At 41.5% G+C, this 25,571-nt stretch overlaps 1 protein-coding gene across 1 annotated transcript in view; it reads right to left on the reverse strand.

Moving 5' to 3' along the window:
* Positions 1-853: 853 nt before the first annotated feature.
* The window catches only part of ATRX (ATRX chromatin remodeler), a 3,779,564-nt gene continuing 3,754,846 nt past the window's right edge, over positions 854-25,571 (reverse strand). Inside the window, exon 35 of the mRNA XM_044057254.1 lies at positions 854-2,331. Within this exon, the coding sequence (XP_043913189.1) occupies positions 2,059-2,331 (273 nt within the window). The 3' untranslated portion in view covers positions 854-2,058. The remainder of the gene's footprint in view (positions 2,332-25,571) is intronic.

A 25,571-nucleotide genomic window follows, 5' to 3' on the forward strand; every position in this document is an offset into this window, starting at 1 on the left:
GACAGGGTCATAAAAAGTCAAGGAGTCACTTAGTGGCAGTGCAACTTCCTTTCTGCAAGGTGGGAAGTACTGTAATCCTCATAATACTGCAGAAGACAGCACCACAAAATGGAACTTCCACAACTTAATTGCCTGCATACAAGGCAATCTAATGACCTTTATCATGCTGCAATTTAATGATATTCATTACCAGACCACATAGTCCACAGGGAGTAAGATCTGAAACCATCTTTGCTCCTGATGAGTTGTAAACAAGTAAATACTTGCACCTTCAAGTGGCATCATCCATTCTTGCTGTACGTAGAAGTTTATCCACTTCTTATCTTTTAAGGCACTGAAGTAAGCAAACCTGATATGAATGCCACATTTCAGCCTCATCAGGACAAGCTGGTGCGCAATGCCCGAAACAAGACAGACGAGGAAAGGTGAGAAAGGTAACACACTACAGTACCACTCACTAAAACTGCCACCCATATAGTATAGTATAAATATTCAAGACTGACTAAATAAAGACTGGGGCAATACTTGTAATTCTACAAGTCTTTTCATTTACTTAATGGGGTGGGGCAAAAAAAGGAAGCTGATTTTATGTTTATGTGGGGAGTTAACTGAAGTTAATGCACTGGTTTAAAAATTGCATCATGTGGAAGAGGTGCCTGCATAATAATTTAAAAAAATTCAACAGTCTACATTTCAAGGTTCTGCAACATTGCAGTATATTACTTACTAATCTTTCCCTACATATGTAGTATCAAGTGTTATTTTCAAATTCATTCAAAAGTGGGGAATAAAATATTTCCTACTATCAGTATGAATAACTACTGTTCACAACACACGGCTATTATTAAATATCTTTGGCGTTGAAAACAGCTTTATTGAAACAGCTGGAAAAATATTTCTGTCAACACAAGTATCCTCACATTATAAGGAACTACTAGACATACACTGTACAACTAAAATCAGCATAGCATTTCCCAACCTACTTCAAAAGAAACACTCTGTACAAACAGGTGGAAAACATTAACAAGTAATTACTGCAGGTTCATTTGCACCATCCGTGAAATGTTTTGAAAGTTAGCACACTACTCATGTTCACGGGCTTTTCTGTAACAAACATAAATACATACATACATATATATATATATAATATATGACAACAATTTTGGGTCCTGGCATTTAAAGATACAGTTAAATCTACACAGATTTCCTGCCTAGGAACATAATGCTCACCAAAAACAGGGATAAAGCCAACAACCACTGATTTTTTTTCTTCCCTCTGCTCCACCAAAGTGGGGCAAGGTGCATGTTCTGTACAGTATTACAAAGACAGTGAGAAGCAACACAATAAAGAAAACAAAGACAGCTTTAAAGGTCACCAAAGACTAATTCTGATATATATATATATATATATATATATATATATATATATATTTAAATAAAGCTGGCAAAAAAGAGTGACTTGGGAAGAAAAAGGCCAGGTTTCTCACAAGTCCGTGATTAAGGCTATATACACAGTTTTTTTAGCTGCAGGACTTTTTGTAAGTTTCAGAGCAGTAGTTTCTATGAATATTGCACTCTTCAGTTCTTTTGCCTTGGTCACTGCAGGTGACTTGTGGGTCCAGGCAGTTAGCTCAGGTTTCAGACCAAGTCATCCTATAATGACATCAGTTTAAGACAAAGGGAAAGCAGGACCATACAGCAATCCCTTCAACTGTCTGTAAGGAACTCAACTTGTCACATATAGTATAAATTCAATAAGATTTCAGTACACACAATTTAAAACGTTTTTAAAATGCTACTGAAAAGCTTCAATTTTTAATCAACGTTAAGCAGTAGGATAATAATGGTAAGCAATGAGATGGAATGTACAAGATATGGGCACACTTCCAAAAGAAATGCTTGTTAAATTACAGAATGCAGTGACCATAAAAGTGCCATGAAACAAAATGAAGCTAAAAACATGACATACTACACAGCTGAGTTCACTTTAGCCTCCGATGGTGTAATTTCATCATACAAAGGTTTTGCTGTCCCTTTAAGGTATTTTGTGCATTGCCTCTACTTCCCATGTGAAGATCCTGGAAGCTTTCTAGTCATTGAGTGAGGTGCTCTCATCATGGGGGCAGCCTGAAGACTTCCAGGTAAGGACTGATACATTCCTCTCAGGTCAATCTGCTGGTAGTTGGAGGGATTTAACATCATATTTTGGGACTTTGACATCATCATCCTGTTCATTGCAGCTTGATGCATGGCTATTTGCTGCCGCTGTTGTTGCTGACTAATCTGCTGAAGTCTTCGGTTCATCAGTATCCTCTGGACATACTGGATCAACTGTAAAGAAAGTACCAATGATTTGTAATGTCAGCATTTTTGTTAGCTATAAAAGATATTTAAAAAAAAGGTGCCACGGTCAAACTTGTAAGAGTCTATGTGCCTTCAAAAGCATGTGTGCCAATGTGTTTATTGCATGCATGCTTTGCAGTTTACAGTACTACATGATGTGAAAAGCATACTACCAGTTATAAGATCAGTATTTAACAAAGACATTACGGAAAATCAGGTCACCTTAATGAAGAGCACCATAGCCTTTAAAGCCTTTTCTGCTAACACAAACATCTATCTTCCATTTTATATGCAAACATGCATGTTAGGCATGGTATGACACATTTTCCATGTTATTTCTGAGTCAAATAAAGAATTCACTGTTCTGAGACATCAATGTTTGCAAAATTCCTTAACTCAGGAATCTGGTAGAAGATCTTACATTGATATAAAAAATTGTGAGCAATTGACAGAATTTCCAAGTTGGCACAGATGTCAAACATTGGCATGGACAAGAATTTTTTTACATTTACAAGCCACTAAATCTTGGAAAGAGTTACCACTTGTGGATGCACCAGTCAGTAGCAAAAAGGACGCCACCATCACATCCCTAGTGATCAAAAAAGTCAGCTCACTCAAAGCCACCCCTTTTCCACAATGCTAGTGCAATCTTGGTGTTGTAAGTTTGTGGGGGGAACCCTCCCACTACCTGCAAAAAAGCACAGGCTGCACCACTGTCAGATCAGTAGTTACAGAAATCTTTCTTCAAAAAAGTTAAAGGCATGATGCATTGCTGAATCCAAAACAGTTTAAGTAACAGAGTGCACACTAACAGAATAAATTAACCTATAACTGAGAAGACTGATGTCAGTCCCAAATGAAAGACCCCTGACAGGTATTCAAACTGGCCTTTCCACACTCTACATGTTTAATATATCAGTTAGCATTTTTGAAGATTAATAAGTGTCCACTATGTTTTCAAGTGGTACGAAGAAAAGGAGTTCAAACATCAAGACAGAACACTGAAGCTGCTCAACATTCACTAATTACTAACATTATTTGCATCTCAAAAACGAAAAAACTGTAAACCCTCAGAAAACAAACAGACCGGAATTCTTCAATAAGAGCAGTCCTAGTACACGGGTCAATCCCAATGTATATACACACGCCAAGTCTCAATAACGTTAAAACTGTTTATTAAAACGTAAAACGTTTTCGTTGCGCCTGCAACTTCTTCAGAAAAGACAAAAGTGGTGTCACAAAGAATTATAATGGTAACATTGAATTTAAAAACACATGTGGTTATTGGTAACCAATCAATTCGCCCATCCTCATGCATATTAATGAGTATTGTCCGTGTGTTAACACTATAAGTACCTTTCTTTTATAAAAATCGCTCAATCACTCTGTTCATTTCATTGCATTAACTAACCATCAAGATAACATCTAGTCTTTAAAATTATTCATGCAGCAGAACGCTCTCTGTTCAATTTGAAGTACCATAATTAAAATAAAACTTTTCTTTGAGTGTTTTACAGTTCTTTCAACAAGTCCTGTCTGTAGTTATGTTATTTACAGTCTCATATAGCTTTTAAGTTTCAGCCAGCAAGAAATACTACAATGGTCATTCAGACCAGGGAATGTGCATGCATTTAATTTTAGTTGCCAAACTAATTCAGCACATTCAAGTGATAAAGATGTAGGACCGCCTCTAATGTTTTCAACTATTTGGTCAATAGCTGTAAATAAAAAACTATGGTCAGGGCACTGTTCTATGTGTTTTGCCAAGGCATTTTCCTTTTTGTTTTTAGAGATAGCGTATGTATGTTCATAGACCCTATCTCTAAATCTGCGGTCCGTCTTGCCGATATAGTAAGCAGGACAAATGTTACATTGTGCCAAGTAAATAATACTTTTGGAATTACAATCAAGTCTTTGTTTTATCACAAATTGTGTTGGTATCTTATTGACTGTAAATTTGTTCATAGGTTTAACATTCTTACACATCCTACACATTCCACACTGAAAACACCCTTTGGTTTTGTTGCTGAAAGTAGTGACTTTGTTTTCTAATGTCTTTTCAAGTTCATTCCTTCTTGAAAATGACTGAAAACCTACTACCTAGTCGAGTCAATAAATTGAAATCTCTCCCCAACAGTTGCCAGTTTTAATTAATATTGATAGTATAGCATCACTATCTTTATTAAAAGTTGTAATGAAGCTAATATCAGCTTTCTCCTTACTTCTACCCTGTGTTACTAATGATATTACAGTAGTTCCTTCTCTCCCTATTGAATTTTCCTGGTATGACATGTCTATCAAATTTAAACATAGTCTGTTCGTTGGTTCTTTTCTTCTAAGGATAGCTGTTAGAGTTCCTTTCGTTCTTTTCAGTTTGATTTCACTAGTTATTTCTAATATTAGTGACTTAGGGTACCCACGGTTCATGAACGTGTTTTTTAAGTTGTCACATTCAATATCAAAGTCATTATCCAGTGTACATAATCTTGTAGCTCTCACTAATTGTCCCTTAACAATGGAACGTTTTTGTTTAAAAGGGTGGGCACTAGAAAAGTGCAAGTAAGAGTTACAATATGTTGGTTTTCGGTATATGTTGGATATACCACCATTGGAATTCGTGTCTCTAATTAATGAGAGGTCCAAATAGTCAATATGGTTCGAATTGAAAATATAAGTAAATTTGAAAAAATTAGTGGTTGAATTTAAATATTCAACAAATTCAGAAGCTTCGTTTTGGTTACCCTTGAAAATGACAAAAATGTCATCAAGGAATCTAGTATATAGTTTAATTTTACTATTCCTAGAAGTTTCATCAAAGATAAATACTTTCTCCCAATGGGCTACTACAATATTTGCTAAACTAGCTCCACAAGGCGAGCCCATCGCTACGCCTTGTTTCTGTAAATAATAACTGTTGTTGAAAGTAAAAAAGTTATTACTCAAAATGATGTCTATTAATTCAGTGACTAGTTTAATTTAGTGGTCTGGTGCTTCAAGGTGTTTTAACACTAATTCAGACCATTCAGTAGCTTCCATATGGGGTATAGACGTATATAAATCAATTACGTCTATTGTTAGAAAGTTGTCATCAAGGTCCATTTCTATGTCATTTAAGTTTGATAACAGTGACCAAGAATCTTTACAAATTTGAGGTAGTTTCTTTATGTATTTTTGTAGAATGAAGTCGACTAGTTTTGAACAAGGGTATGTAAGGGAAGATCTTGCGTCTATTAAACATCTCATAGGGGGGTTGTTAAGGTTTTTATAGATTTTCGGAATTCCGAACATTACTGCAAGCTTAGGGAATGGAATATTTATGAAGTTAAATGTGTCCAGGTCAATTCTCCCTTCGATGAAAAATCTCTCAAGTAGCCTTTGACCCTACTTTGAGCTATATTATACTCATTTAGTGTGGCTACACTGTAAGCTGTGCTTAGCAAAACTTCTTCCATCTTAAAGATGTAGTCATCTACATCTAAAATAACCAAACCCTCCCTTATCTGGTTTTATACATCTCACCCCTTGTATTCTCAATAGTTCTAAAGCTTCTTTTTCTTCTTTTGTAATATTATCCTGTATATTAGAGTGTCTTGAAGAAGAATACAAGTGCCTAATATCCATTTCTGAAACACCTTCAAAAAGACTCAATAGGGGGTGAAGTGGTGGATTAAATGTGCTTGCTGGTTTGAATCTAGCACTACTGGTGTCGTTATTACCTAATAAGCAGGTTAAATTCAATTTTCGAACAAAACATTTCAGTTCTATCAAGACTTGTGCAAGGTTCATACTCTTAGTTGGCACAAAGGTGTTACCTTTGGCAAGAACATCTGTCAGTACTGGGTCCAAGTCTACAGATGAATAATTGTAAATGACAAAGTCCCCAGTTGAATTTTTTACCAAGTCAAGTTTATTAGTTAACGTTTGTTCTTGTTGTTCCAGTATCTGGATTTCTGGTTCCGGCAGCTGTGGCATATGTTGTGTTCAATTGCTGCCCGTCCTTCCGAAAACCGACTCATTAGGGTCATTCTGTTGTCTTAAGTCGTTATTGGTACTTAAGTTGGTTCTATTAGAAAGCAGTCTTTCGTCTCAAAGGGCCCTCCGTTGAAGGAACTTGTTCTTGCCTAGATGTTTTGTCATAGTCATTATTCGACTGTTTGGCATTTTGTTGTTAAAGGGTACTTTTTATTAGACCAGATTTGTGACTCATGGGGTACGGATATGCAGTGTTGTTAGAGCGCTAGCGGTCTCTAGCCAATTTCTTCACTTTTGTCTGTTTTAGTTTGTCCATCAGTTGGTCAATGCTTTCAAACACCCTCGAATAGTCGTGTCTAAATCTAAAATAGTCACAGTCATTTTTTATGTCATCATCAATATTCTGGACTTCAAGTAAAAGTTCTTCAATTTGTGAAGAATAGTATTTAATCATCAATTCCATTAATTGAAAACCTGTATTGTCAAATAAGTTTATTAATTCTCTATGGAAGGGCGATTCAGGGATTAACCCTGTAGGAAAGTGAAAGCAACGCAACCCCTTAGGAACGAGTCTCTCTTTGAGACACTGTTTAAAATAAGTTACTTCTAACTGTAGTTTTTTAATCTTCATTAATTTTGTGTCAAACACTTTTAGTTTTTCAGTCATTACTGTGTTACTTACTTTCCTGTGGCTGTCTTCGCTGGCCGGACACTCTTCGTTTAAATTGAATGTCTTTTTCAAGTTCATTCCCTTCTTGAAAATGACTGAAAACCTACTACCTAGTCGAGTCAATAAATTGAAATCTCTCCCCAACAGTTGCCAGTTTTCTCGAGTCAATAAAATACGGGCTCATGGAATAGAGGAGCGTACAACGACCAGTATAAGAACTTTTCTGAACTTTTACAGTCCATTTCAAAACGAATGGACAACATGGTAGAACGACTTGACAACCTGGACAGACGTAACAAATCTTCACCTAGCGACAATGCGCTTTTGGGTCCACAACTTCCTGGTTCACTAAATACGAGCACTACTTCTAACACGAGCAGTATTCCACCAGGACAACCAGACAAACAGCGGACTCAAACTAATATGGAGAATGGTAACAACATAGGAAGTGGCAGTACCGCAGAGCTTATAGGCTCTCCTTCGTTTAAGGACTGGATTAACAATACAGACTCTTTAAAAACAGCCTTCAATTTAAACGAAGAGTGTCCGGCCAGCGAAGACAGCCACAGGAAAGTAAGTAACACAGTAATGACTGAAAAACTAAAAGTGTTTGACACAAAATTAATGAAGATTAAAAAACTACAGTTAGAAGTAACTTATTTTAAACAGTGTCTCAAAGAGAGACTCGTTCCTAAGGGGTTGCGTTGCTTTCACTTTCCTACAGGGTTAATCCCTGAATCGCCCTTCCATAGAGAATTAATAAACTTATTTGACAATACAGGTTTTCAATTAATGGAATTGATGATTAAATACTATTCTTCACAAATTGAAGAACTTTTACTTGAAGTCCAGAATATTGATGATGACATAAAAAATGACTGTGACTATTTTAGATTTAGACACGACTATTCGAGGGTGTTTGAAAGCATTGACCAACTGATGGACAAACTAAAACAGACAAAAGTGAAGAAATTGGCTAGAGACCAAGCTACTCTAACAACACTGCATATCCGTACCCCATGAGTCACAAATCTGGTCTAATAAAAGTACCCTTTTAACAACAAAAATGCCAAACAGTCGAATAATGACTATGACAAAACATCTAGGCAAGAACAAGTTCCTTCAACGGAGGGCCCTTTGAGACGAAGCGAAAGACTGCTTTCTAATAGAACCAACTTAAGTACCAATAACGACTTAAGACAACAGAATGACCCTAATGAGTCGGTTTTTCGGAAGGACGGGCAGCAATTGAACACAACATATGCCACAGCTGCCCGGAACCAGAAATCCAGATACTGGAACAACAAGAACAAACGTTAACTAATAAACTTGACTTGGTAAAAAATTCAACTGGGGACTTTGTCATTTACAATTATTCATCTGTAGACTTGGACCCAGTACTGACAGATGTTCTTGCCAAAGGTAACACCTTTGTGCCAACTAAGAGTATGAACCTTGCACAAGTCTTGATAGAACTGAAATGTTTTGTTCGAAAATTGAATTTAACCTGCTTATTAGGTAATAACGACACCAGTAGTGCTAGATTCAAACCAGCAAGCACATTTAATCCACCACTTCACCCCCTATTGAGTCTTTTTGAAGGTGTTTCAGAAATGGATATTAGGCACTTGTATTCTTCTTCAAGACACTCTAATATACAGGATAATATTACAAAAGAAGAAAAAGAAGCTTTAGAACTATTGAGAATACAAGGGGTGAGATGTATAAAACCAGATAAGGGAGGGGGTTTGGTTATTTTAGATGTAGATGACTACATCTTTAAGATGGAAGAAGTTTTGCTAAGCACAGCTTACAGTGTAGCCACACTAAATGAGTATAATATAGCTCAAAGTAGGGTCAAAGGCTACTTGAGAGATTTTTTCATCGAAGGGAGAATTGACCTGGACACATTTAACTTCATAAATATTCCATTCCCTAAGCTTGCAGTAATGTTCGGAATTCCGAAAATCCATAAAAACCTTAACAACCCCCCTATGAGATGTTTAATAGACGCAAGATCTTCCCTTACATACCCTTGTTCAAAACTAGTCGACTTCATTCTACAAAAATACATTAAGAAACTACCTCAAATTTGTAAAGATTCTTGGTCACTGTTATCAAACTTAAATGACATAGAAATGGACCTTGATGACAACTTTCTAACAATAGACGTAATTGATTTATATACGTCTATACCCCATATGGAAGCTACTGAATGGTCTGAATTAGTGTTAAAACACCTTGAAGCACCAGACCACGAAATTAAACTAGTCACTGAATTAATAGACATCATTTTGAGTAATAACTTTTTTACTTTCAACAACAGTTATTATTTACAGAAACAAGGCGATGGGCTCGCCTTGTGGAGCTAGTTTAGCAAATATTGTAGTAGCCCATTGGGAGAAAGTATTTATCTTTGATGAAATTCTAGGAATAGTAAAATTAAACTATATACTAGATTCCTTGATGACATTTTTGTCATTTTCAAGGGTAACCAAAACGAAGCTTCTGAATTTGTTGAATATTTAAATTCAACCACTAATTTTTTCAAATTTACTTATATTTTCAATTCGAACCATATTGACTATTTGGACCTCTCATTAATTAGAGACACGAATTCCAATGGTATTATATCCAACATATACCGAAAACCAACATATTGTAACTCTTACTTGCACTTTTCTAGTGCCCACCCTTTTAAACAAAAACGTTCCATTGTTAAGGGACAATTAGTGAGAGCTACAAGATTATGTACACTGGATAATGACTTTGATATTGAATGTGACAACTTAAAAAACACGTTCATGAACCGTGGGTACCCTAAGTCACTAATATTAGAAATAACTAGTGAAATCAAACTGAAAAGAACGAAAGGAACTCTAACAGCTATCCTTAGAAGAAAAGAACCAACGAACAGACTATGTTTAAATTTGATAGACATGTCATACCAGGAAAATTCAATAGGGAGAGAAGGAACTACTGTAATATCATTAGTAACACAGGGTAGAAGTAAGGAGAAAGCTGATATTAGCTTCATTACAACTTTTAATAAAGATAGTGATGCTATACTATCAATATTAATTAAAAACTGGCAACTGTTGGGGAGAGATTTCAATTTATTGACTCGACTAGGTAGTAGGTTTTCAGTCATTTTCAAGAAGGGAATGAACTTGAAAAAGACATTAGAAAACAAAGTCACTACTTTCAGCAACAAAACCAAAGGGTGTTTTCAGTGTGGAATGTGTAGGATGTGTAAGAATGTTAAACCTATGAACAAATTTACAGTCAATAAGATACCAACACAATTTGTGATAAAACAAAGACTTGATTGTAATTCCAAAAGTATTATTTACTTGGCACAGTGTAACATTTGTCCTGCTTACTATATCGGCAAGACGGACCGCAGATTTAGAGATAGGGTCTATGAACATACATACGCTATCTCTAAAAACAAAAAGGAAAATGCCTTGGCAAAACACATAGAACAGTGCCCTGACCATAGTTTTTTATTTACAGCTATTGACCAAATAGTTGAAAACATTAGAGGCGGTCCTACATCTTTATCACTTGAATGTGCTGAATTAGTTTGGCAACTAAAATTAAATGCATGCACATTCCCTGGTCTGAATGACCATTGTAGTATTTCTTGCTGGCTGAAACTTAAAAGCTATATGAGACTGTAAATAACATAACTACAGACAGGACTTGTTGAAAGAACTGTAAAACACTCAAAGAAAAGTTTTATTTTAATTATGGTACTTCAAATTGAACAGAGAGCGTTCTGCTGCATGAATAATTTTAAAGACTAGATGTTATCTTGATGGTTAGTTAATGCAATGAAATGAACAGAGTGATTGAGCGATTTTTATAAAAGAAAGGTACTTATAGTGTTAACACACGGACAATACTCATTAATATGCATGAGGATGGGCGAATTGATTGGTTACCAATAACCACATGTGTTTTTAAATTCAATGTTACCATTATAATTCTTTGTGACACCACTTTTGTCTTTTCTGAAGAAGTTGCACGCTTTTAATAAACAGTTTTAACGTTATTGAGACTTGGCGTGTGTATATACATTGGGATTGACCCGTGTACTAGGACTGCTCTTATTGAAGAATTCCGGTCTGTTTGATTATTTGCATCTCATCGATTCTGCTTTTCATTAAGATCAAAAGTAAAGTTAAAATATACTTTTGACTTTTGGAAGTCAGAAAGTAGGACTGACTTTCATCCTCACGTCCATAGAAAAGTAGTAAGCCATGTCTTTAAGGAGACAGTCATGGCTAAAAAGGGACTAGTTTTCACAATAAAAATCCTGATTTGTAATGATATATAATTCTTTACAACTATAAAACAACACATCTAATATGTGAAAAAAGGTTATGTACTCACCATAACGTTCCATCTGAGTAGCTCTACTTTATTTATCTTCAACCTGTGGGTACTGGATCCGAGCCGGCAAGTTCACTAGCATCTGCTCTGAGCTCCAAGCTCCTCCCCTTACCCATAATACACCTCCACTACCTTCCAACCCCCAGATCGAGTTTGCTGCCACTTATACTGAGAACCCGACTGGAAGAACACCTTATGTACCTAAAAACTGCAGCCAAACAGGCTGTCCATATAAGGCCGGGGGGAAGGAGGGAGGGACGGTTGAAGACAAATGAAGTAGAACTACTCAAATTGAACTTTATGGTGAGTACATAACTTCTTTATCTGAAGGAGTTTACTTCATTTGGTCTTCAACCTGTGGGACAGAGTTCCCAGCTACTAAACTCCTGAGTGGCCCTCATGGAAGGATATTCCCGAGCACCTCAGAATCAAAGGATGCTCTCCTTCTAGAAGTCAAATCCAATTTGTAGTGAGACATAAAAGTATGAGATGAGGACCAAGTAGCTGCAAAACAAATATCATCCAATGAGACTCTAGACTAAAAGGCCGAAGTAGCCATTGAACTAGTGGAATGAGCTTTCACCTGACATGGAGGAGACAAACCTTTATCCTTACAGACCTGAAGGATGCACAAGGAAATCCACCTAGCGACAGTGACCCTGGAGATAGGTTTACCCAAAAAGGGTTTAGAGAAGGACACAAACAATTGATCAGATTTACGAAAGGTTTTAGTCCTGTGTAAATAACATCGTAACTATCTATGAACATCCAACAAGTGGAGTCTGTATTCCCTTTTGTTAGCAAAATTTGGAAAGAAAACAGGTAAGTTAATAGTCTGCTGTTATCTTGTGATGCAACCTTGGGTAGAAAGGACGGATTGGGCTGAAGGGAAACCCTATCCTTGCGGAAAATCATATATGAAACTTTAATAGACAAAACTTGGAGTTCTGATACCCTTTTAGCAGAGGTGATAGCGACTAGAAATGCTGTTTTCCAAGACAAAAACTTAAGATCTGTGGTTGCTGCAGGTTTAAATGGCGGAGCGACCAAAGCTTGAAGAACCATAATAAGGTCCTATGGGGGAACAGGATCCTTGACCGGGGAGCGTAATAGGAAAGTAACTTTAATCAAGGCTTTACACAGTCTGGAAGAGGCCAGAGAAGCAGAATTCTCACCCACGTGAAAATGAGAGATGGCAGCTAATTGAACTTTGATAGTAGAAGAGCTTGCTCCTTGTTGAAAAATATTGGCTAGAAGTCAAGAATGGCAGAAATAGGAGCCATGAAAGGATCTAAACTCCTTTCAGAAGCCCAAAAGGAAAAATGTTTCCATTTGCTGAGGTAAATCTTCCTGGTGGAAGACTTATGAGCTGCCACCAGAATAGACCTGACTGAAGAGGATAATCCAGGAGTCCTAGCAATCAGTGAAACTGGAGCAACCAAGCCAAGAGATTCAAACTGTCCAGGCTCGGATGAGGAACTCCCGAGGGGTGTGAAATAAGATCTTGAATGGGATCCAAGGCGGATCCAAAAGATGAGACCAAAGGAAGGGGAACCATATCTGGCGAGGCCAAAATGGGACAATGAGGATCACTTTGCTCCCCAGACGACATGTTTTCTGTAGAAACCTTGGAATAAGAGGTATTGGAGGGTAGGCATACAGAAGACCGGGAGGCCAAGTATGGACTAGAGCATCTCTGGAGGACTCCCCTGGCTAGGGGTTAAGGGCGAAGAACTCACTGCACTTTGCGTTGGAAGGAGATGCAAAGAGACTGTAGCAAGGCTGACCCCACTCCCGAAAGATCTGCTCCGCTACTGAAGGATTCTGAGACCACTCGTAAGGCATCAGTATAGTCCAACTTAACCTGTCCACCAGGATGTTGGACCGTCCCAGAATGTGCGTTGCTATCAGAAAGTGACCAGTGGAGATCGCCCATTCCCAAACTCTCATGGCCTTGTGACAAAGGGGGTAACATCTGGTCCCTCCCTGTTTTTTGACATACCAGACCACCGACATGTCTGATTGAACTGCAATGATTCCCAGAGGAAGAAAGGCTTGAAGAGCCTGTAATGCCAAAAGGACGGCCCTCATCTCCAGAACGTTTATATGCAAACAGGTCTCAACAGGGGACCAAAGGCCATGGATTGTCCTGCCCAACAATGCCCCCCACCCAAGTTGGGAGGCATCTGTGATCACTGTGGCTTGGACAGGGGCTGGAAAGTACAGTTGTGTACCTACCATAAATGTAGATGTTCGAGTGTATTCACTGTTGCAGTCATTACACTTGGGTTATCCTGCTGGCAGGCGACCTGCAGTCGGCCCGAGTTCCAAAGTCTTGGTCCGACGTCAGTTGCTGTCGCCTCTTCCCTGACGTCAGTTCACCAGGGGTATAAAAGTTGCAACCGACGCCATTTTCTTCAGTTTTTCTTACCCCAGATGTCAGGTGCCCCCCAGACAGGAAGGCTGAAAAGATAAAAATATGCCAAACAACCATGCATATAATACTATAAACATTTCCTTCATCTACAAGCAAATACACCACATAGGTTATACAGAGTTGAGAAGTACACAATAGTCCTTGCAAAGAGTGGGATGGTGGGTGGGTAACCTGGACTGCAACAGTGAATACACTCCAACATCTACATTTATGGTAGGTACACAACTGTACTATGTTCATCGTGTTTCACTGTTGCAGTCATTACACTTGGGTATAATCCCAAAGCTGAGGTTGGGTGGCTGGGTCTAGACTGGATTTGGCAAGGCTAACAAGCCCTGCAGAACTGCAGTGGCAAAGCCTGCTCTGGATTTGGAGTAGAGAGGTAGGTGACAGTGGTTGGTAAAAGTGTGCACTGAGCTCCAGGTTGCAGCTTCTAATATGTCTTTGGTTGGTGCCCCTCTGAGGAAAGCTGCTGCTCTGGTAGAATGAGGCCTAATGCCCTTAGGCACAGATTGTCATGTTGTGCATAACAGAAGCGGATGCAGTGTCCTATCCATTTGGAGATTGTCTGCTTTGTAACAGGCTTTCCTTGTGATCCTGCAGCATATGCTACAAACAGTTGCTCAGTTTTTCTGAAAGCTTTTGTTTTGTCCAAGTAAAATCATAGCTGCCTGTGTATGTCTAAAGCGTGCAGAAGTCTTTCCCCTTTATTCTGGGGATTTGGGTAGAAAGTAGGCAATTGAATGGTTTGGTTTAAGGCCACATTGGAGACCACTTTTGGCATGAAGGTTGGGTTTGTCCTGAGAGAAACCATGTCCTGATGAAAAATGAGGAAAGGTTCCACAGCCATCAATGCCTGTAACTCTGAAACTCTTCTTGCTGAAGTTATTGCTAGGAGCAGAGCAGTTTTCCATGACAAGAATTTTAGATCTGCTGTGCTGGCTGGTTCAAATGGAGGCAGTGTTAGCTTTTCTAAAACAAAATTGAGGTCCCAAGTAGGTACTGGTGCTCTCCTAGGGGGTCTTGTATTCTTTGCCCCTCTGAGGTACTGTCGTAGTAGAGGATGTGAAAAAATAGGAGGATCCGTATTGTAATGAGCTGAAATGGCAGAGGCATGGATTTTAATAGATGAAAAAGATAGGCCTTTGTCCAACATCTCAGTCAGATATTGCAAAATTTGAGGTATATTAGGGACCAGTGGGCCGAGCCCTTGTGCCTGATTCCAAGCACAGAATCTCTTCCATTTTTCTGCATAAGATTTCCTAGTGCTGGGCCTCCTGGCTTCCAAAATTACATCCATAACAGCTTTAGAGAGAGGTGCAGTTTGAGTGGCTACATTATCTGCCATGCTGCCAGGTTTAAGGTTCTGAGTTGACTGTGTAGAATCTGATTGTTTTACTGTGTCAGAAGATGAGGGATTTGAGGTAGAGGCCAAGGTGGACCTTGGGACAAAGTCTTTAGGATTGGGTACCAGTGCTGGCGTGGCCAGTCTGGTGCAATCAGGATCATTTTTGGCCTCTGTTGTCTGACTTTTAGAAGCACCTTGGTGAGAAGAGGCATCGGAGGGAAGGCATAGACTGTCAGGTTTTTCCTGCTGAATGATAGAGCATCCACGTTCCATGCTTGAGAGTGATAAGTCCTTGTGCAAAATTTCTGTATTTGGCAATTGTGAGGGGAGGCAAAAAGATCTATGTCTGGGCGTCCCCATTCCCTTGTTATCATGCTGAACACTTGTGGATTTAGCTTCCATTCGTGAGGATCCATGAGATTTCTGCTTAGTTTGTCTGCCAGTGTATTTTTTGTTCCTGGCAGGAATTGTGCTTGCAGATGTACCTGGTAGGTCAGTGCTGTGTTCCACAAAGTCATGACTTGCCTGCATAGGGGGTAGGAATGTGTGCCCCTTGCTTGTTTATGTACCACATAACTGTGGTATTGTCTGTCTTTATTAACAGTTGTCCTGGATGTATTAGGTCCTTGAAGGCTGTCAGGGCATTCTGTACAGCTAGCATCTCTTTTTGATTTATGTGAAGATGCATTTGTTCCTTGGGCCACGTGCCCTGAATACATTTTCCTGCCATATGTGCACCCCAAGCATAATCCGATGCATCCATTGTTATTGTCTGCCTGGCTGTAGGTAAGGTGAAAGGCTGTCCCTTATTGTGGTGACAGGCCTGGGACTACCATCGAAACTCCTGTTGTAGGCAGGGAATCAAGGTTATGATTGTGTCTAGGCTGTGACAATGCTGAGTCCAAACACTTTTTAGATACCATTGTAGTTTCTTCATATGCAGTTTTGCATATGGAATTAGTAGAATGCAGGATGCCATGAAACCCTGGGCCTGCAGAATTTTTCTTGCAGGGAGCTGGGTCTTTGTTGCCATCATTTGAAAGTAATGAGTCAGTTGCCTTTGTTTGTCTGGCATGAGATAAGCCATCTGGGCAGTTGTATTTAAGCTTGCACCCAGGAATATTATCTCTTGAGAAGGCACTAGTTTTGATTTATTTTCGTTTACTGTGTACCCTAGGCAAATTAGCAATCTTTTTACAAAAGCCAGGTGCTTTAGATGAATGTCCTTGCTCTCTGCTTGAATAAGGCAGTCGTCCAAGTATGGGATATATTTGAATTCCTTTTTGTCTGCAAAATGCAATTACTGGTGCCAGGCATTTTCTGAAGACCCTGGGCGCAGTAGATAAGCCAAAGGGCAGTGCAGAGAATTGGTAATGCATTGAGTCTGCTATAAATCTGAGGTATCTTCTGCACGATTGCCTGATTGGGACGTGCAGGTATGCTTCCTTGAGATCCAAAGTAACTAGCCAAGCCTCCTTGCCCAGCATGGGCAGAAGTTGTTGTAGTGTTAACATTTTGAATTTTGGAACATCCAGGAAAGTATTTAGGATTGACAGGTCCAGTATGGGTCTCCAGGCTTTGTCTTTTCTGGGTACTAAGAAAAGTCTTGAGTAAAATCCTTGTCCCTGTTCTTGTGGAACTTTTTGGTTTTGGAAGTGTGTGGAAGTGGAAACTGTTCCCCTGAGAAACTATATTCAGCACCCATTGGTCTTGGGTGATCATGTGCCAATTTTTTGAGAAAAGTGCTAGCTTCCCCCCTAAGGGTGCTGTCAACTGGTAAGAGCTTGGCATTTGCAGAGGGAAGTCATTGTGACTGTTTCCTATAAGGTTGTGATTTGTCTTCTCCTCCTTTGGGGGCTGAAGCACCCCATTGTTTATGTCTGTAGGCATGCTGCAGTGGAGCATCCAATAATTTTACTTTAACATGGTCAGGTAAACTTTGTTCTTTCAACCAACATGTCTTCGAATAACTGAGTCTGTAACTGCGGCTCTACAAGAAGCCTCTAATGAATCAAAACCACATTGCAGAGTATGCTTTCCCACTTGTTTAACTGCATGCAATAAATCCTGCATTTCTTTACCATCAGAGCTTTCTATATTTGTAGCCATTTTCTGCTTTAACAATGACATGAGATACTGTTGATATTTAAGCATGTGAAACTGACAGTTTAAAGCTCTTACAGCTAAAGAAGCAGAAGTGTAAACTTTTTCCCCCATCTGTCCAGAGCTCTGGAATCCCTATCTGAGGGGACAGGATTTTTGGCAGTGGAAGCTTTAACCCCTTTAGGACCCTGAGAAATTGTTTCTGGGTCTGCAGCGGGGTTTTTGTAAAGAAATTTATGAGAGTCAGGGACCCAGTAGTACCTGTCTGGCTTTACTGGTGCAGGGGGTAAAGAATCTGGAGAGAGACTGGATTCAGAAAAAACATCATCTACAATATCAAGCACAGGAGGGATAGCCAGGGGCCTGTGCTGAGGCAATAAAAGGAAATCTCTGAGCCTTTTCTTGGATTCTGAGTAATCCTGGCTCTCCCAATGGAAATGCTCCCTCATGGTGTGCATGGTTTCCCCAAAAGAATAATCCTCAGGCGGTGAGACTGAAGGAATGGACTCTTCAGCATCAGAGTCCTCATAGGGAGGGAGAGAATAGCCCTGATCAGAAGAAGAATCAGAGGAAATGGAAACCTGATCAGAGGAATCATAATCAGTGTCTTGCCTAGGCCTTTTGTCAGGAGGGGGACGGGAGCCACTGATTAAAGTAATAAGGTCTTCAGCCATTTTAAGCATCTGTTTCTTTGGCATGGAGGACTGTTCTGGAGAATGCTGCACTTGTTTCCTTGCCTTTAACGGTGTTTTTGACTTTGCCTTTGCTGCTGTTGTAGCCTTAATTGTAAGCTGTGAAGGTCTGAAAACACCCTCAAAAGACGGTGCCAGCTCAGCGGCTCAGGACCCATCTGAGGGTATAGTTTCCGTAGGCCCAATACCTTGAGTTTCCACAGGCCTCGGTGTCTCCATGTGGCTGTAGGTTACGGCCTGTGGCTCTGAGGTAGCGGGTGTCAGGGGCTGCGAAAGCACCTCACTGAGAACCGGCGAAATGACGACTGGCCTAGAAGAGGCTTCATCATAGGTTTTAGACCTCAGATGCCTGTCTTTTTCTTTGTCTTTGCGTTTTTTATACACTCCAGTCGTCGGTTATTCCGACGGCATTATATAATTAAATCTTCGTCCAAAATAATGTAAAGCAAAATCAAACCAACGTTTAATAGTGCGTTTATTGACTCTAGCACAAAACCGACAACTAGTAATGTCGTGGTCAGGGCCTAGGCAAGGAATGCAGTAAGAGCGAAAGTCCTTATGAAGTATTTGTTCCCACAAGAAATACAATTATCAACTTTTACTGACATTGGTCTGGAGCAAGAAAAAGTTTCCCCAACGGGGTACTTAGCTTTATTGAAGACTTCGGTTCTCAAATTCAATTTTGAAAATCTCAGGAGTCGGCCGACCGGCACTTGCGAACTGCTTTTGCTTCGGGCACCACACGGCAAGAAAGACTGAAAAAAATGGCATCGGTTGCAACTTTTATATCCCTGGCACACTGACGTCAGGAAAGAGGCGACAGCAACCGACGCCGGACCAAGACTTTGGAACTCAGGTCGACTGCGGGTCGCCTGCCAGCAGGATAACCCAAGTGTAATGACTGCAACAGTGAAACACGATGAACATCAAAAGGTCATCCCTCCAGGATTTCCAGAGAGTACATCCACCAATGAAGGGACAACCTGCAGACTTGACTGAGGTGTACTGGATACGATAATGGAAGATCCAGCAGGGACCATTGCACCACTAGAGTCCACTATAGTACTTGCATGTGTAACCGGGCGCATGGAAGAAGCGTTACGGTCACTGCCATACTACCTACGGCCCTCAAAACTGATTCTGCCGAGGGAAGATAAGAATGGTAGATCAGGGAAACATGCATCCTCAGGTTTCGAACTCTCCGTGGTCAGGAAGATTTTGCACTGTAGTGTGTTCATCCATTCCCTGATACAGTCTATAACCTGGACAGGATTTAGAAGAGATTTGGATGCAATGACTGTAATCCCCAAGTGAAGTGCAAGCTTTAAGAAATGATCCCTGGTTTGACAAAGTAGACGCCTGGTGGGAGCAGTGAGGAGCCAATCGTCCAGGTACGGATAGACCTGAATCCCCTGAAGATTCAGGTGAGCTGCTACTACCGCCATCACTTTGGTGAACACCCTGGGGGCTGTGGTGAGACCAAAGGTTAGGGCTCGAAATTGGTAATGATTGACTCCTAGCCGGAAGCCCAGGAACCTCCTGGAGCTTCTGTGCATCTTTATGTGACACAGTAGGCATCCCGGAGGTCTAACAAGCACATCCAGTCGCTCTCTTGCAGGTACGGCATGATGGACTGCAATGTGACCATCCGGAATATTTCTTTGGCAACTGACAGGTTCAGGGTAGATAGGTCCAGAATGGACCTCAAGTCCTCCATTTTCTTTGGCACTAAAAAGAACCTGGAGTAGATGCTCGATCTAGACTGATCTGGGGGGACGGCTTCAATGGCTCATTTCTCTAGCAGCTTGGAGATTTCCTGTGCTGCTGCCTCCCTTTGTGTGGGTGATACATCCGGGAAATGTTTGGGTGGAACCACAAAAGGGATAGAGTATCCTCTGGATATGATCTGAAGCACCCAGCGGTCTGATGTTACGGACTCCCATGCTGCCTGGTGCAACGTCAATCGACCCCCGAGTGCCTCCAGAGTAGAGCAGTCGGGCAACCCCTTAGGGCTGCTAGTCGGGCCTGTCCAAGAATGGTTCTCGAAACCCAAAATTCCTCGGACCCCCTCTGCCTTTGGGCCGGCGTCTATCCTGTCCCCCTCTGCCTCTGGAGGAAGAAGAGCTCAGAGTGTCCCGAGAACACAGAGACTTCCAGAACCACATCTTCTTTTGCCCCCTCTGATTCCGGGAAAAGGATCTTTGAGGGTTCGAGAAGCGGATTCCGATGTCAGTGTTCTTCCCGTCTTTCTCACTCTGGACCAGTCTCTTTGACGGTCTTACCAAAAAGGGTAGAGCCGTCATAAAGAGAGTTGGCAAAAGATGCCTTGAAAGGTTCCAAAAACTGACATAGTCCGAGCCAGGCGTTGCGCGCCTCATGGATACACTGGATCCAGCCGCCCTAGCCGCTCCTTCAGTAGCATGTGAAAGGAGTCGCATGGACGTATTGGAAACTGCTATTGAAGTGGCCACCCTTGCGGAGAATGTGTCTCTGTCCTCCTGCGACATGGACTTAGGGGGAGACTCAGCCAGTTCCTTGACCAGGTCGCACTGTAGTCTCGTAACGTGGGCCAGGTAGTTCAGCGCCCTGATAGAAAAGGTTGCTGATGCATAAAACCGCTTCCCTAAGCAGACCATCATCCGAGACTCTCGGATGGGGGGATGAACAGAGGAACTCTCCTGGGCTAGTTCCTTTTTAGTGGCTGCTGCTACCACCACAGCATCTACAGGGGAGGCCTTGTTCCATGCTGGTCTGTCTGAGGGTGGACTCAAGATCTTGTCTGGACATTTCGGGATTGGTTACACGGTGTCTGGCTCCTACCAGGCCCATGAGGTGAACAGGTCCACCAGGGGATCTGCGGGGGGGGGGGGCACCCAGGAAGTAGAGGGGCCCATGCCGAAAGCCTCCAGGAACACGGATTAGTCAGAAGACGGTTTGGAGGCGGACCAACCTCCCCGCTGGCGTAGGATTTCCATAATGTCTCCAAAAAAGACAACCTCGGGAGGGGATCTGAGGGTACCTTCCCCATCATTCAAATCTGTGTCCTCAGTAAGGGACTCGGGGGGAGTCCAAGTGCCTCCTCTCACACGTATGCTTGCGAAGCACATCTCTGGTGGGGCTCTCTGGGGGGGGGGAACGCGCAAGCCACTTGTTCCTCAGGGGGAACTGCCTGGGACTCCTCGTGCACGGGCGGAGTCCGAGGAAATAGTCAAGGGCCTTGATCCAGTGGAGAGAACCCTTTCTACCACATCGAATGCCGAGGGAGAACGAGCCTCCTGGGGCACCGTTAAGGAAACCTCTCTCCCCAGATCCTCCGTGAGAATTGGAGCCGGGCCCGAACTGGACGGAGCTCTGAGGGGGGGTGGGGGCTTGGCCCAACAAAGTCGGGGCCAATGGAAAAAGTTCCTCTCCCTCGGATCTGACACCCAGGCTCTGGCTCCGAGAGCCACTCGGATACGAACTGGTCAGATCCGATATGCTACAAGCAGCTGCCAGCGTCGAGGAGACAGGTACCTTCGGCGCCGACCCCCTGACTAAGGCCATCCTCAGATCCAAGTACTCCGAACCCGGTGGAAGGATTGGAAAAGGAGAAATTGGTGTGAAGAAAGGAAGAGAGCTCCCCCCTCCAGAGGGAGAAGGGGCTGGCAAGACTCCCATCTGGATCAGAGTACGAATGAACCTCATCATTTTATCCATGTCAACTTCAGATAAGCTTCTGGTAGATCTCGACGAGGCTACGGACTCCGACCTGGCGGGTTGAGGAGCCGAACCCCTAGATGATGGTTGTGGCGGCTCTGGCTTTGGGGAAAATCTTGGAGATCAGAGCCGAGGGGAGTCACGGATCCTAGACTGACTTTTGGCGGGAGTAGAAGAAAGGTCTGGGGACCTCTTACGTTTTTTTTTCCTAAGCTCTCTCTCTCCTTCTCACTGCCCCTTCTGTGCTCCACTTCCACAGGCTTAGAAATGGGAGGTTGAGTCCCAGCCTGGGAGGGAGGAGAAGCAAGGGCAAGAGAGGAATGAGAGGCGGCACAGCAGCCGGTGTGACCGAAGCAGTGGAAGAGGCAGCCGCCTCAGTAATGGGTAGATGGCCTTTCAGGGCCAACTTAGCCTGTCTATCTTTAATAGTGCGCGGGTTAAAACCAGCACAAATGGAACAGTCTGCACGCACATAACGCAGAGTGTGTGGCCATCGGCTGGTGACAGTTTATGGCCACACTCAGTGCACCTCTTAAATACTGGCTTGGAGTCAGCCATATCTCTACAGAATAAACAGCACACATAACAAGAGAAGGAAAAAGAAGAAAAAACAATTTCCTACTCGGACCCACTCACCACACAGAACACCGAGGGGGGAGGGGAAACAACACACTAACTAGCTAACACTGAAAACTACTGAAATACTGCTGAAAAATCCCTAAACACAACGCACCAGCGCAGGGAGGAGGAAAGGGAAGCTACACTCAAACAACTATGACACAAACTGCTTACTTCACCAAAAAAAACAACTCACTAACTCGGAGATCAGGATCACAATGCTTCAGTCAAGCCGCGGCAAACGAGATCTGTTGGTTGGAAGGTAGTGGAGGTGCATAATGGGTAAGGGGAGGAGCTTGGAGCAGATACTAGTGAACTTGCAGACTCGGATCCGGTACCCACAGGTTGAAGACCACATAAAGTAAACTACACTTCAGATGTATGCTTAATAGTAAACTGATGATCAGAATGATTAAAGATTGCACAGAAAACCATAGTACACAGTAACAGGATAATAAAAAAAACCTTGATTCAGTGATGCTATAACTTTTTTTAATAAAGAAATGCATGCATGAAACAGTGGACAATAGCATGGATAATGGTTATGAAAGGAAAATTAAGAATGGGAAACTTTCCCAGTAATCTGAATAAATTGATCATTTTTAACAACAGAATGAATACAACTGTTCATTCTTCCTTGTCCTTACTGTTAAAGATATGTAACAGGCCTTGAAGGAGTCAGCTAATACAGTTACACTAGGTAAGTACTAGGCTGACTGTCCCTGTCGGCCATTTTACTCCTAAACAATTTCCCTTTTGGTGCTTGAATTAACCTATCCCATTTGGTGTTAAATTGGCCTTACCCATCCCATGGTTGATAATTATATTATTCCCCCTAGGGACAATAACTGGAATCATAGCACAGATCATTTGAGGGGACCCACGCATGGGGAAAAAGCATTTAGCAGCTGCTTCTGTCTGTTAGTTGTTCAGAGTTTAAAGATAGCTAATGTAGGAGTAGGTAGTATGCCTTAGACAAATTTCTAAAGACACCCTGGATAGAAGGAATTTCTGATTTCAGCTTTATTTTTAAGGAGACGGCTTTTTGGTCAGACCTAACAAGTGAGAAAGATGTGCTAAGGATGGTGCAAGATGCCCCCATATTAGTAAGGACAAGATCTAAAATGCGGATTCCCTTTAGTGGGTACACTTGGGTAAATTTTCTGGGGCATTTGCATTGCCAAAGTCAAAGAATCTCTGTGCTTGTGCACTAGTGGTGGTGTATTTTTCCAGTCTACAGTTGGGAAGTCTGGATCACCTAGGATTTTTCTGAATGGCATTGGGTTCAAAGTGATTTTAGTTCCTGTAGATAGATGCTGTGACTTTCTTGGGTCATATAGAGTTTTATTGCTAGCTAATATATGGCATGGGACCTTCCTGACATCTATTTAGACATGAAGATGCTCAAGTGTATCATGCTGTTTTACCAGCCTTGATGAGAGTCTCTTCTGGATGAAAACTGAGACACATCCACAATTTTCCTCTACTACAGAGTAGCTGATCTAAATGCATTACAGTCTTACACAGTTAGGAGTCTTCTCCACTATTTTAAACCATGCTGCAATCACTACACAGACATCAATATTCTCCAGGGTGAGAATTGCTTGTAGTGAGTGGAATTTCTTGTTTAGGTTCCTAGCACTTATCAGTAGCACCTTCATACTTCCTTTACTTGTTCCGTTATGTTGGTAGGTGTATCAGGATGGGATTGCCTAAAAAAAAAGTACTATGGGGGCTAACACTATTTTGCAAGGTTCACATACACATTCACATTGTGAAATGGGGGAGAGAGAATTACCACCCCAATACCCTATGTTTATGAGTTTTAAATTATCAATGTTAGTTGGACACAGGACATGAAGTGATTGTTTCTGTGACATTAACCTGGCTGCACTCAGCTGAGTTATACTGGAGGTGAAGACTCTAGCTAGTTATGCCGTAGAGGAAGATAATCTCTAACAGATAAATATGTTAATTCACATGAAGTTACCCAAGTTGCAGAATACATCTCACTAACTGGTACTAGAATCTTAACTATTCAGATCAGTAAATCTACAAACAAAGGGTTATGAAATCATAACACAAATCTGATCTGTCATGAAATCATACATTTTCTAACAGCCCTAACCCCCTTCCAAAAAGACATCCAACCCTTTTTAAAGGCAGCAATGGGAGGCTTCCTATTTCTAATGGTAACGCATCTCACAATGGAACAAACACACTCACAGAACCATCTCATGCTCTGACAGTTATCTGAAGATCCCTCATCAAGGCTCCACAAAGAGCATCACAGATTTAGGTAGATGTTACCAGCATTTGTCCATTAATGCTCAAAATATGCCTTCTTTTAATTTTTGGGTAAGACAGGTAAAATAAATGTAACTTCTTTAACCTGATCACATAATCAAGGCTCTGAAACCAATGGTAAACTAAATTAGCTACTCAAATAACTCCTCAGCAAAATCACCGTCTTCGGTGGACGGGGAACTAGAGGAAGGGGAACTACAGGATCATGAGTATACTTACTCTTGCTCGTGTTTGAGTATAGTGGACACTCAGCATGATCTCTACATAAATACTACTCTGGTGGATAAAGAAAAGAGAGGATATTCTTTTACATTTTATTTTGCCATCAAGGACCATCCATAACTGAGCTGCTATGTGGAGTACAGGTCTAAATGCCTGACGACCTTGCAGGTGACCAGAGTTCAAACAGTGTCTCAGGTGCCTGTAGGAGCTAACAGAGCAGGATCGGAGCAAGAAGATGCTGCATATTCACCTATGCTGGGGGAAGTGAGCCAGTTTTGGCTCTCCACATGGGTCACACATAGCAGGAGTACTAGTTTCTACTACATGGAACGTAAGTCTCTCAAGCCCACCCTGCCATCTGCAATCTCACTGTGAGATGAGAGGAATCCTTGCAGGGCAGCTGTAACAGAGCTCAGAGGAGCTGCCGCAGCGGAGACATTGCTCTGCTGGGGAAGGGCAAGCTGCCCCACAGGATTAATTAAGTTGGCTCACTCCTTACCATCTGACTCTCATCGTGAGTGGATGACCTCATGGGTGCATTACAAGCAGGAATGAAATGGGTCAATCGGTTCCCATGACCTGGGTGCAGGTACAGGAGCCATTAGGCCCAGACCTGTTGGGACACAAAAAAAAGTAATGTATTTGGTTGGTGGGGTGGGGAACCCACACAGATTTCTGCTGAAGCTAAGCAGTTTCTTCTGTAATATTAAAAAAGTACAATTATACATGGCTCACTGGCAGATTATAACACCTTAGCAGTTGCTT

The sequence above is a fragment of the Protopterus annectens genome, chromosome 15.part0 (genome assembly GCF_019279795.1).
Source record: "Protopterus annectens isolate FY-2018-M chromosome 15.part0, PAN1.0, whole genome shotgun sequence".
NCBI classification, from domain to species: Eukaryota; Metazoa; Chordata; order Ceratodontiformes; family Protopteridae; genus Protopterus; species Protopterus annectens.